The following is a 14673-nucleotide window of genomic DNA, read 5'->3' on the forward strand; positions in this document are numbered from 1 at the left end:
GCACTATCACAAATACATAACCATGACCACTCATGTTATTCCTTCACAGTGGTCTACTACTGTATAAATTACACAGTTCCTCACATACAATCCTCCCCCTAAACTCCAGCACCCATTCTGCAGCCTATTCTTTATTCATTCTCTTTATGTTAATCCACATCTTTTATATCATGTTGAAAAATATTCTATGTTTTCACATGCCCTCCATCTCCCCAAACCAACAGCCTTTATAAGTCAACATATGTAACTATCAATTCACTTTCTGTATGTGCTTATTTATTTTTTTACAAGATACTACTAGGTTTTTTTCCATTAGCAAAATATATACAGAAGCACATAATTCAAATTATTCAGATTACAAGTCGTTAAAATTTTAGCCCTATATGTATTGGGTGGAAGTAAAAGATAGGGAGAAAACAAGATCTCTCCTGTAGTCCTTTATCCACTACTACTACTGGTATAGTCATGGACAAGAAGCCTCACTTGACTATATGGAGGAAGATGTGAAGATGGAAAAAGATAGTGTTGTTGAAGCAAAAGTATGATGCGTGGAATACCATACAAACTTTAATGTTTTTATTGTGATAACTAAGGATACTTCGGTGATTCTTTAAAGGAAAGGAAACAATAAAAGAAAGTACAATACAATTAATGGAAAATTTACGGGTTAACTGCACTTAGAAATTTGACATTTGCATAATCACAACTCCATTTAAAGACCACACAGACTCTTTTTAACAAATAATGCAGGGTATGGAAGGCTTTATTAGAAATGGATGAGGCAAGACCTTTACTTGTTTATTCTTAAGTATTTCTCTTTGTTGACCTTAAGACTTCAGCATAACTCAGCAATATGAAGATTCCCTCCAACTCCAGCAACAGCCACCACCTTTCCATGGCATGCGACATCCAAAGTCTGTACTGTTTTGTTCATCAGTGAAACTTCACCAAGTATCTAAGTATTAAAAAAGAGAGAACAAATGCATGGGAGATGCCATATAGATTCCAACTGAAGTAGCTACAAACAAAGGAGCATTTTCTGTGATTAAAGAGTTATCCTCAACAATGAAGGAGGTCTGGAACAGGACTTAACACAGAAAAGGAAGATTCTGTAGAAAACTGATAAATTCTGTGATATTTAAAGGAAACCTAGCAACAGCCTATATTCATTTCTGATCTGAAGAAGGAGGGTTACTTTTGAAAAGTCATCATAAAATGTATTAAGGTAGTCCAATAAAAAGGTATCATCTTTTTTTAATCTTCTTTATTTCTATTTATTACCTCAAGCAAAAGTTTAATCCAGGCCCTCCAGAATAGTATTCTCAGATATGCTTCCTGATCTATTTATAGGACTCAAAAGATAGGTATAGCTTTCAAATTTCAAAGCATGAATGACACCATAGAGGAGAGACATGGGTTTGTTAGGAACTGGACAGCATCCGAGTGAAGGAGAGTTCTATTTTGAAAGGATGGATCCTCCTTAACCAAAGGTGGGACAGGCTGCTGCCACTAATCAAAAACAGAATCTGGGGGGAAACCAAGAGTCACTCAGAAGCACATAGTCCAGAATGAGTATTTTCAACAATAGTGTGAAAATGCAGAAGACAGAATATTCCAAAGAAATGTGATAATAAACGCTGAAAGAGTCAAGAGCTATTTAAATAGAGAATGCTGTGCAGGTTGTAAACACATAAAACAGAATTTAAATTGTCTATGTGAGAATGACTAAGATGGAAGAAGTGGAGGGGCATAATCGAAAGGGACGTTTAAGTCCATTTACGTCCATCTCGTAAGTCGTCCAAAGTAAAAAACAACTTAAGACACATTTTCGAAAATTACGTCCAACTTTTTTTTGTTTAGAAAATCGTCTAATTATACGTCCTGCCGATCTGATCATCCAAGTCGCTAAATCGTCTTTATACCACATTTTCATCCAACTTTTTATCCAAGTCCAAAACGCCTAGAACAAGCCCTGTTGGACATGGGAGGGGTCTGCAAAGTGATGGACTGCATACCCAAACATGGCACCTAAATAGTGGGGTAACTTACAGGGCACTGCTGTGAACTTCACAAAAAGGGTGCCATGTCTTCTCCTCACTACAGCTCCCTTATAGGTCATGGTGAGCCCCCCAAACCATCTCCAGAATCCCCTAGACCCACTTATCTACCACCCTAATAGCCCTTATGGCAGCAGGATCCACTTATATTCCAGTCAAAAAGGGGTTTGGGGGTGTATAGGGGAGTGCACATGTTTAAGTATCAATGCAGTGATTACAGGGGCTTATGGGAATGGGTCCTCCTCTCTATGGGTCCCTAACCCACCTCCAAAATGACTTAAGCTGCCTCTGTATTGGACGATTAAGCTTCCTATGCCAGGCAGCCAGGTGATGATGGTCTGGAGGCAAAATTTTAAAGTTGTGATTAAAATTTTTATGGGGTGGGGGGGTCGGTGATCACTGGGGTAGTGTGTTTGGGTCTGTATTATATGTTTTCAGTGCTTATCTGATGAGTTTAGGTGGGTTTTTGTCCAAGTTCTGTCGATCGTGGGCTGTATAACTTTCGGTTATACATGCTGTACGACTAAGTCTAAGCCGGCCCACGTCCCGCCCAACTCCCGCCCTCGACTCTCTTCCCGAAATGCTCCGTTTAGCTTTGGTCGTTCAGCGGCACTATGAAGGCCTAGGTCATTTTTAGTATCGCCACTTGGACGTATTTGAGAAATGTTCGTCCAAGTGCCGACTTAGGCCCGTTTTTGGACGTAAAGTGGTACCTTGGATTACGAGCATAATCCGTTCCAGGAGCATGCTCGTAATCCAAAATGCTCGTTTATCAAAGCGAGTTTCCCCATAGGAAATAATGGAAACTCGCTTTGATGCGTTTCCCCCCCCCCCCGAGAACCGGCATTGCTCCCCTCGAAGGCCCCCCCTGCAATCCGGCACCCTCCCCCGACTCGATCTGGCACCCCCCCGCCACGATCCGGCAACCCCCCGACACGATTGGGCACCTCCCCGCCATGATCCGGCACCCCCATCATTCAGCACCCCCCCGCCAGATGCTCAAGGCTCAGCAGACGAGGAGGCTGATCTTTGGGGTGCCCAGATGAGGGTAAGAAGCGGCCGGGGGGAGTGCCCAATTGTGTCGGGGGGGTGCCGGATCGTGGCAGGGGGTGCCGGATCGTGGTGGGGGGGTGCTGGATCGCGGGGGCAGGGTTCCGGATCGTGGGGGGGAGGGTGCCGGATTGCGTGGGGGGTGGTGGTGCTCGTAAATCGAGCCATGCTCGGTTTCCGAGGCACCGATTTTGCAAATTTTTTGCTCGTCTTGCAAAACACTCGAAAACCGGTGCACTCGTAAACTGAGGTACCACTGTATTTCTTTTTCGATTATCAGCCCCTTAAAGTCTACGACAGAATATTGACACTATGAACATTTACACCATTTCTGGAGATATAGTTAAATACACTGTATTATCAGCCATGTTAGTTAACATGAGGATTATATACTTTCCATCCTATTTATTTGTTATCCCATAGGATACTTTTTAGGACCCCAGTTCATTTACAGAAATTAGATAGCTCTAAGTCTAATAGATGCTGGCACTGTCATCTCGAAGCTGGGACATTAGATCATTTACTATTCTATTGTCCATTGATACTTAGTTTTTGGAAATCCATTTGGGGCCAAGTGAATAATCTACTGGAAAATCCAGTGGCATTATCATATGACACTGTGTCATTTGGTACTTCCATGAGAGCCAAGAGTCAAATCTCTTCTAATAATAATAAACTTTTGCTCATCATGACAGGGGTTGCCATACAGCAAATTATGAAAAATTGGAAAAATTGGGATCAGTTGAATTATAATTTTTGGTGGAATTCATAACGCCAGATCTTTAAAATAGAATAGGTAATAGCCATACAGCAGGGGCATTTTAAGAAATTTAGGGATGTTTGGGAGCCATTAACAAAATATTGTACAGAATGATTATTTTTCCCTTTGTTCATACACGTCCAGGGTGGGGAGGAGGGGAGGGAATACTTTATGATTTATTATGCTTAAGAACAATTGTTTCAAGTTTCAAGTTTTATTAGGATTTTATATACCGCCTATCAAGGTTATCTAAGCGGTTCTTACAATCAGGTACTCAAGCATTTTCCCTCTCTGTCCCGGTGGGCTCACAATCTATGTAATGTACCTGGGGCTATGGAGGATTAAGTGACTTGCCCAGGGTCACAAGGAGCAGCGCGGGGTTTGAACCCACAACCCCAGGGTGCTGAGGCTGTAGATCCAACCACTGCGCCACACACTCCTGGGGGAGGGATATTTGATGTGAGTTAAACTTTGATGGTATATTAAGTGATGTTAAAGTATAAAATGATTGCATCTTATGTTACACTTGTTAAAAGTTTTAAAAATGAATAAAGACTTAAAAAAAGGATCCTTTTTAGGAAGTATCTCGGGGAGATATTAAAGTTGGAAAATGCAGAAACTATGATGATGTTAAGTAACTGCTATTACAGGTACAAGATCCTTTATCCAAAATCCTTGGGACAGGCATATTTTGTTTTTCAGTTTTTGGAATGGTAATATTAAGTCAGAAAAAGACAGACCTTTTCTACTTCTCACTGCCACCTTGAGTGGAATCTACAGCTCTCTTTGCCTTTTTTCCAGCCCTGACTTAAATTGTGCAGAGAACGGGACAAACACATACACCTGTGCTGGTTTCACCATGTGCCATGTTGGGGAAATTGATTACTTCTGGTTCATGTCAAATTTCAGTTTTTGGAGCTTTTCAGAATTTCAGATAAAAGATCTTGTACCTGTACTTATCTTCTGAAAAGAAGCTCTACTTATACACTGCCTTGGGCGAATCTCTTCATAAATGTGGTTAATAAATCCTAATAAATATATGAAAAGTTAGTCCAATTAGAGGCGAGCCGAGAGAATGTCCTCCGACAGATAGACAGACTGAAGAGCGACAAATCACTGGGCCCGGACGGCATCCACCCAAGTGTAATAAAGGAACTGAGAAACGAAATAGCGGAAACACTTTGCCAAATATGTAATCTATCCTTGAAAACTGGGGAGATCCCAGAGGACTGGAAAATAGCAAATGTCACGCCCATCTTTAAGAAGGGATCAAGAGGAGATCCGGGAAACTACAGGCCGGTGAGCTTGACCTCAGTCCCGGGAAAGATGATGGAAGCACTGGTCAAGGACACAATCTGCGAGCACATAGAAAAAAATGGACAACTGAAGGCGAGCCAGCACGGCTTCTGCAAGGGTAGGTCGTGCCTCACGAACTTACTGTACTTCTTTGAGGGAATAAACAGCAAGATGGACAAGGGGGAAGCCATAGACATCATTTACCTCGACTTCCAAAAAGCCTTCGACAAGGAACCTCACGAAAGGCTGCTTAAGAAGCTGTGGAATCACGGGGTGCAAGGGGATGTACACCGATGGATCAGACACTGGCTGGCGGGCAGAAAACAGAGGGTTGGAGTAAAAGGGCATTACTCAGACTGGCAATGGGTCACGAGCGGAGTCCCTCAGGGATCGGTGTTGGGACCACTCCTGTTCAATATATTTATCAAAGACCTGGAGACGGGGACGAAATGTGAGGTCATTAAATTTGCTGATGACACCAAACTCTGTAGCAGGGTCAAAACCAAGGAGGATTGTGAAGACCTGCAGAGGGACCTGACGAGACTAGAGGAGTGGGCAAAAAAATGGCAAATGAGTTTCAATGTGGATAAATGCAAGGTCATGCATGTAGGGAAAAAGAACCCGATGTTCAGCTATAAAATGGGGGGAATATTGCTAGGGGTGAGCGACCTTGAAAGAGACCTGGGGGTGATGGTGGACGCAACATTGAAGCCATCGGCGCAGTGTGCGACAGCCTCAAAGAAAGCAAACAGAATGCTGGGCATCATCAAAAAGGGTATCACAACCAGGACGAAAGAAGTCATCATGCCACTGTATCGTGCAATGGTGCGCCCGCACCTGGAATACTGTGTCCAGTACTGGTCGCCGTACCTCAAGAAAGACATGGCAGTACTCGAGGGAGTCCAGAGAAGAGCGACAAAACTGATAAGAGGTATGGAAAATTTTTCATACGCTGATAGGTTAAAAATGCTGGGGCTGTTCTCCCTGGAGAAGAGGAGACTTAGAGGGGACATGATAGAAACCTTCAAAATCCTGAAGGGCATAGAGAAAGTGGACAAGGACAGATTCTTCAAACTGTGAGGAACCACAAGCACTAGGGGTCACTCGGAGAAATTGAAAGGGGACAGGTTCAGAACAAATGCTAGGAAGTTCTTTTTTACCCAGAGGGTGGTAGACGCATGGAATGCTCTTCCAGAGGTTGTGATAAGCCAGACCACAGTACAGGGGTTCAAGGAAGGTTTGGATAGGTTCCTAAAGGATAAAGGGATTGAGGGGTACAGATAGAAGCAGAGGTAGGATATAAAAATGGTCAAATCACTTCACAGGTCAAAGGACCTGGTGGGCCACCGCGGGAGCGGACCACTGGGCGGGATGGACCTCTGGTCTGACCCAGTGGAGGCAACTTCTTATGTTCTTAGTCATACTAGGCATTTCATAGAACTAGTGGAAGGAGGCTAACAAAGGGGGCATCATGGTACCAGGCTGCAAATTATATTGAAATGAAAGAATGGATCAAATTGGTAAAGGCATGCAGCTATTTATTTATTAATGGGATTTATTAACTGCCTTTATGAACAGATTCACCCAAGATAGTGTACATCCATACTGTTCGACATAAAACATAAAATTTCGTTAAAAGCATAACAATAGTAAAATGACCAAATATAAGCATAAATGCAATCAATGAGTTAGACTTAAACTCCGATGCTAGGGTCCACCTTGAAGGTCAGCACTCAAGAAAAAGATCTGGGTATCATTGTGGACAATATGTTGAAATCTTCCACCCAATGTGCGGCTGCAGCCAAGAAAGCAAACAAGATGCTAGGAATTATTAGAAAAGGGTAGCAAGCAGGACTAAAAATGTTATACAGTAATACTTAGCTAGATCCCAAGTAGTGATGCTAAGAATAAGTAGTGGATTTCCCCAAGCCAACTCAATAATAGACTATGGACTTCTCTTTTAGGAAATTATCTAAACCTTTTTTTAAACCCCGTAAAGCCAACTGATTTCACCACATTCTCTGGCAACAAATTCCAGAGTTTAATTACATGTTGTGTGAAGAAATGTTTTTTCAAATTTGTTTTAAATCTACTACTTAGTAGCTTTATCGTATGCCCCCTAGTCCTAGTATTTTTGGACAGAAAGAACAAGAAATTCACATTTACCCTTTCCACTCCAATCATTATACCATAGATCTTTATCATATCACCCCTAAGCCATATCTTTTCAAATAGAAAAGATCTAGCTGCTTTAAGCTTTCCTCACAGGAAAGTCATCCCATCCCTTTCATCATTTTCATTGCCTTTCTCTGTACCTTTTCTTACAGAGTTATATTCCAACAGAAAGAAAAAAACCTAATTCAAAATACAAGTTATCAACAATTTAATTTTAGTTGAAGAAACTCTTTCTTAGACTACCATTTATCATAGGGGAGATCAAAAAACTTTTTTTTACAGAGAGATAAATCTTAAGAACAAATTAAGAAGAAAGGCGAATATGTCTAAACTTCCCGGTCTTAATTTTTAGAGCTAGAATGACCCCATCTGATTAACCCTTTTAAGTCCCAAAAAATCTTAGATGATCAGGTGAATAAAAAACATATTTCAAACCCATTTCACAATGCATTTGCAGGGGTAGGCCAACATAAAGGTCGCACCCAATTTCTTAATTTCTTCTCATTATTAAAAATAATTTATACCGTTCTTGAGTTGCTTTAGTTACATCATGGTATAACCATATGCGTTGACCACAAAAAAGTGAAGCTTGTTTTTTAAAGAATAATCTCATAATGGAATTAAGATCCTGTTCAATAATAAAATTAACAATTAATGTGACTCTTTCTTTAGTTTGAGAAAAAGAGTTTTCCAAAACTGCCATTAAATTTTGTAGATCCGTGAAAGCTGGTAAATTTTCAGATATAGGTAAGTCATTAATTTCAGGATTTCTTTTGAGAGCTGGTAGATAATATGCTTTATTAATAGGTGGCATCTGGTCTGGTGGAAAGTTCAAATTTTCCACCAGAAATTTTTTAAAGACTTCAACCGGTAGCATATCTAAGATTTTTGGACAGTTGAAAACTCTCAAGTTCAACGACGATTATGATTTTCAATCATTTCAATCTTGCGTAGGATAAAAGTTTGCTCTCTGACAATTATAGAAATAGATTTTTTCAAAGAAAGAGTCTCTAATTCAATCTTATCTAAACATTCTTGTTTCCCTTTTTCTACGTTCAAAAAAAAAGAGTCTGCCTGCATATCAGACGAAGTCTTATCCATCTTTTCATCCACTCTTCGTATGGCCTCCAGGAGAGTATTCAGAGTAACCCCAGGGCTACTTGTTGAGGCTCCCAAAGCCTCAGGGTTCTTCTGCTCCTGGTCTCCAGCCAGTAATTTGACTCCACCCACTGCTTGCTCCGGGACCATTCCCTCCCTCCTCTCCGGAGGAGTCCCCACTTTGCATACTCGCTGGGTAGGACGGTACAGAGATCGGCGGCAAGAGAGAGATCTGCAAATCCAATGTCTCAAATGCTCCCCCACTCTGAGCCGAAGCAGAAGTCTGCCACCGCTGGGTATATTGGGGTCAGCGGGGATCTGCGGCTTGAAGAACTGCTGCAATGTCTATTGAACTGGTGAGGAGGTGAGAGCCACAGACCGCATCACTCTCACTACTCCCTTCCTCTTGGTGTGCGGCATAATGAACAAGGCAAATAACAGCCATGGAACTCAAAGTGAAGAAAATGTATAAGTGATCGGAACACCACTGTTAAGCATCCACAATCTTAGATCTCCCCCCTGTGGCTCACAATTTCAATGTCAACAAACATCCTCTTAGGCATAAAGTAAATTTAAGAAATTATCAGCAAAGGTTTATCTTTGAGAAAATCATCTAACTGGACCGGGCCCAAAACACACATTTAGCACTTGCATATGAGATAAGGCATTTGCAAGGAAATTTTAGGAAGAAGGTCGCATCCACAACAAAAGGTTTTGGCTTGAACTGTAGAAACTGCTTCCTCCTAAATTGAGTCTGTCGAGACACGTCAGGAAAAATTGTTACCCGTTGGCCACAAAACAAGTCTTGTTTTTTCATAAAATATAGCTTTAAAATAGCCTGTTTTTCTTACTCTGTTTTGAACACAACCAACAGTGTAGCTCGTTTGGTTATTATGGGGCTCATAATCGAAAGAGAAAAACGTCCAAAAACCGGCCCAAGTCGGCACTTGGACGAACATTTCTCAAAAACGTCTAAGCGCCGACAATAAAACCGGGTTTTGGACGTATTTCTAAACGACCTAGGCCTTCATATTGCCGCTCAACGTCCAAAGCTAAACTGGGCGTTTTGAGAGGCGTGTCGAGGGCGGGAGATGGGTAGGACGTGGGCCGGCTTAGACTTAATCATATAGCATGTATAACTGAAAGTTTAACAACAGAGCCTAGACGGAACTTGGATGTTGTGACTTAGACCATGTAAAACATGGTCTAAGTCACAGTCACAAAAGTCTAAGTCTAAGTCACAAAAACCCACCTAAACCCACCAGATAAGCACTGCAAACACATAACACAGACCCCCCACACACTACCCCAGTGATCACCAACCACCCCACCCCCATAAAAATTTTATTCACAACTTTAAATTTCAGCCTCCAGACTATCATCACCTGGCCGCCTGGCATAGGAAAGCCTAGTCGTCCAGCCCAGAGACAGCTTAAGTCGTCTTGGGGTGGGTTAGAGATCCATAGAGAGGAGGACCCATGCCCATAAGCCCCTGTAATAACCGCATTCATACTTAAACATGTGCACTCCCCTATACACCCCCAAAACCCTTTTTTACTGGCATATAAGTGGCTCCTGCAGCCGTAAGGGCTATTGGGGTGGTAGATAAGTGGGTCTAGGGGATTCTGGAGATGGTTTTGGGGGCTCACTGTCACCTATAAGGGAGCTGTAGTGAGGAGAAGCCATGGCACCCTTTTTGTGAAGTTCACAGCAGTGCCCTGTAAGGTATCCCACTATTTAGGTGGCATGTCTGGGTATGCCGTCCATCACTTTGCAGACCCGTCCCACGTCCAACAGGGCTTGTTCTAGGCGTTTTGCACTTGGACGGACAGTTGGACGGAAATGTGGTATAAAGATGGACGATTTAGCGGCTTGGACGATCAGATCGGCAGGACGTATAATTAGACGATTTTCGAAAGTAAAAAAAAGTTGGACGTATCTTTCGAAAATGTGTCTTAGGCTCTTTTTAACTTTGGACGACTTGCGAGATGGACGTAAACGGACTTAGACGTCCCTTTCGATTATGCCCCTCCACGTCTTTAGATGATTCTAAAAACTGTGATACATTTAGACTAACAGGTGATACTAATTTATCCATTTCCCCTTCATCTACTATCTCCTTAGCTGCTCTTGGAATGTAATAAAGGTTATCAGGTTCAAAAGTTTCCACATTAGCATACTGCAATATCTCCCTCATATACATTCTCAAAAGCTCTAATGGAGAAAGATAATGAGTAAGAGGAAAATTTAAGAAACGTAGATTCTTAACTCTCATAAAGTTCTCCATTTTAGCATGAAGCAATATACTATCTTTAATGTTAGAAGTGGCGGCACTCTGCAAATTACTCACAACTTGATCTAATTTATCCAATCTATTTCCCGTTTCTACCATTTGAGCCTCATGCTCATTCATTTTTACAGTGATATCTGACGAGAACTGACATAATTTCAAGACGGTGCTCTGCAATGATGACTCAATTCTATCAAAAGTTAGCCATACATCGTTTAAAGTGATAACTTTATCTTTAGGTAGAACATTAGGGTTTGACTTCATGGCCATCTGCACAGGAGTCAAACCCTTTGGTTCTAGACACATCAAGTTGAACTGGATCCTCCAGTCCAGTTAGAGTAGAAACTTGTTTTTTTTTTTTTTTGGTATCAAACTATAGACCTATTTTTTTTTTTTTTCTCGTTTTACAAATCTTTATTCATTTTTTGTGTTACAACAAGTGTTACAAATAAACTCAATAGAAACTTGAATACACACTTGACTAACTCATATATTAATATCAATTTTAACATTTTTTTTTTTGATAAACATTATTTTATAAAATTATAATATTATACAATGAATCTAAATTTCTGATATTTTTATTGAATATAATAATCCCCTATCCCTCCCTCCTTCCCAATCAATAATACATAAATCAACTTTATTGTATATTCTTTAAAATATTAATTTAGTATGTAATAATCAAAAATAAAAGCCCACCCCATTCCCCTCTTTTCAAATATCTTATCATGGGAAAAGTTAATTTTTCATTAGAGAAATCATGTTAACGGTCTTCAGATATTTCCAAATTTTATTTATAGGAAAAATTATCATTCCTTACAAAAATCTGTTAATGGTCCCCATATTTTTTGAAATTTATTCATGTATCCTTTGTGTGTTGCAATAGCGAGTTCCATTTTGTATATGTGGCATACCGAATTCCACCAGAACATATAATTCAATCTATCATGTTGTTTCCAATTGTAATGCGGATGCTACGCCTTCTTCTATGGAGGGATTCTCTAATATCCCAACAATATTTACATAGTAACATAGTAGATGACATCAGATAAAGACCCAAATGGTCCATCCAGTCTGTCCAACCTGATTCAATTTGAATTTTTTTTCCTTAGCTATTTCTGGGCAAGAATCCAAAGCTCTACCCAGTACTGTGCTTGGGTTCCAACTACTGAAGTCTCCATCAAAGCTCAGTCCAGCCCATCCTACACCCTCCCAGCCATCGAAGCCCTCCCCAGCCCATCCTCAACCAAAAGGCCATATCAGACACAGACCGTGCAAGTCTGCCCAGGAGGAGGTGACAGTTCCCCAGAGGAGAGGGAAGCAGACTCAATATCTAAAGTCACCTGCTCTTCCATCCACGGCAAAGAAGGAGCCAAAAGATGATGATCCATTGGACCAATACCTGAGGTAGATGGCATAACTTTTGCCTTCCTTTTGCCCATGATAGTAGGAAACGATATTGGCCCACTCCCGACTCCTAAAGGGCACCGAAGGGGCTAAAAAGGAGCATGTCCTACCCTTTTGGCCTCGCCCCTTCGGATTCATGGCCCCAGGCTTATGACCTTGGGTCACGGCTTGGATCCTTTTTAAAGGAGTCTGGAAGGACCCTTCTCCTGCACGCTGAAGGCGTCAGGCTGCTGCGGGGGCTGCCTGCCCCGATGGTAAACTCTGTGCTGCTTGCAACACCAGCGGCTCCTCTGTACTTTTTCTAATTCCACTATATCTTTTTTTAGATACGGCAACCAGAATAGCACACAGTATTTCAATGCTGCATTGATGTGTTAAGAATGGGTCGCCAATTGTCTGAGTCTTTCTTGGGCATGACAAATATACGGAGTACCTGCCTGAGCCTGAATCTTCAGGCAGCACAAACTCTATGGCCTGAATATCTAACAGCTGCTGAACTGTAGCTGCAAACTTGCTTGCTTTCTCTGGTCACCCCGCTGGGGAGTTCACAAATCAGAACATTAAGGGCTGGGCGAATTAGAGTTTGTAAATGCTCAAAATGATTTCCAACACCCAAGAGTCTGATAAGATCTGTGCCCAGGCCTCCACTTATCCAGAGAGCCATACTCCTATCGTCAGGGGAACAGCTTAGGACCTGGCACCATTGTACTTTCTTGGAGGTTAGAGCAGAATGAGAATTGGTGGCTTGGCTTTGCCTGGACCTGAGAATCTCTGTCTGGCTCCCTGGAAGGATCTCTGAAAGGAGGCTCCACCTGAGTACTGCCAAAAGCGCTTGCAGCCATGAAAATTAGGCTGCTTTTAGAGGTTTGCAGTCTGCTGTCAGGTACAGATTTTTGTTGACAATCTGACATGCTGGTCATGAGATCGACCAATCCCTCTCTGAACAACATTTGTCCCTTGAACAGAAGTCTGCTGAGGGTAGCCTTGGAGGAGGAATTTCCAGCCCATGGCCTGATCTAGAGCAGTGTTTTTCAACCGCTGTTCCGCGGCACACTAGTGTGCCGTGAGATGTTGCCTGGTGTGCCGCAGGGCCGCCATCAGGGCAGTACTACCAGTCCTGCATTCAGGGGCCCGGAGCTGACAGGGGGCCCGAGGCAGGGGCGCCAGTAGCTCGCCAAGGCAAAGTGAGTCAATCACCCAGGACTCACTTTGTCTTGGCGATCTAATCTATCGAGCCGATAAGTCTTCTTCTCCCCGACGTCAATTCTGCAGTCGGAGAGGAAGTTCGGGCCAGCCAATCGCTGCCTGGCTGGGCGGAACTTCCTCTCCGATTGCAGAATTGACGTCAGGGAGAGCATGCGTCGGCGTCGGCTTTGGGGCCTGTTATCCATTGGTGGGTCTTGTTCCCCGATGGCAGCGGCAGTGGCTTGGAGAACGGCAGGGAGAAAGAAAGAAAGGGGGCAGGCAGGGAAACAGAAGGAAAGAAGAGAAACAGAAAAAAAGAAAGAAAGGTCAGGGAGAGAGGAAGAAAAAGTTGGGGGAGGGAATGAGGTGTGGAGGAGAGAAAGCATACAGGCTGATAGAAGGGAAGAAAGATTGGATGCACAGTCAGAAGAAGAAAGTGCAACCAGAAATCACCAGACAAGGTAGGAAAAATGATTTTATTTTAAATTTAGCAAAGTGGAGGCAGTATTACCACAGTTTTCAAAGGAATTTGCCCAAATAACTTAATAGTTAACTGGGTAAATTCCCAGAGATGAAAACTTCCCTTCACTTACTATGCACAGTTCTGAATTTATATCTGCTGTCTATATTTTACAATATGGTCACCTTTTACTAAATCGCAATAGTGGTTTTTAGCGCAGGGAGCCTATGAGCGTCAAGAGCAGCGCTGGGCATTCAGCACAGCTCCCTGCGCTAAAAACTGCTATTGTGGTTTAATAAAAAGGATGGAGGGTATATTTGTCTATTTTTGTATGCTATAAAAACCAAATACAGAGAGAGACTGAGAGCTGTTGACGAAGAGCTACGTGTGTGTCTTTCTTCGATTCCAGCCAGAATATCAGCTTTGTGTTCAGCCAAACAGGCCCAGGTTTCGCACTGAATAAAGTATTTTATAATTTTTCACTATTCTGTTTACTTAATATTTCATAATAAAGTAATTATAAAATACTTTCTTTGTGTTTATTTTATTCCTATTCAAGAGAATTACTTTATATATAGTCAATATAGGCACAGAGTTAAATTTTTTAACATTTTCTAATGGTGGTGTGCCTCGTGATTTTTTTCATGAAACAAGTGTGCCTTTGCCCAAAAAAGGTTGAAAAACACTGATCTAGAGCATTCTGAGGGTTGAGATCGAATAAGCTGAAACTTTGCTCATGACTCTGATGATGTTTTAGAGAGCATCACTAAGTAGTTCGCTCCTGCCAATATGAGCTAGTGCAAAGGCTCACCAGCCAGCCAGATCAAGCACCCTCAACCTGAAATGGCAGCTGCCATGATTCCCAAGGCTACTGCTTCAAATTGTCTTTTAA

General features: G+C 42.0%; 1 protein-coding gene across 3 annotated transcripts in view; it reads right to left on the reverse strand.

The window, feature by feature from the left end:
* Positions 1–561: 561 nt before the first annotated feature.
* Positions 562–14673, reverse strand: part of LOC117358073 (serine-threonine kinase receptor-associated protein-like) — a 175328-nt gene continuing 161216 nt past the window's right edge. For all 3 annotated transcript variants that reach the window (XM_033939523.1, XM_033939521.1, XM_033939522.1), the window contains exon 8: positions 562–955. In XM_033939523.1, the coding sequence (XP_033795414.1) occupies positions 836–955 (120 nt within the window). In that variant the 3' untranslated portion in view covers positions 562–835. The remainder of the gene's footprint in view (positions 956–14673) is intronic.

Source organism: Geotrypetes seraphini, chromosome 3 (genome assembly GCF_902459505.1).
Source record: "Geotrypetes seraphini chromosome 3, aGeoSer1.1, whole genome shotgun sequence".
Lineage (NCBI taxonomy): Eukaryota > Metazoa > Chordata > Amphibia > Gymnophiona > Dermophiidae > Geotrypetes > Geotrypetes seraphini.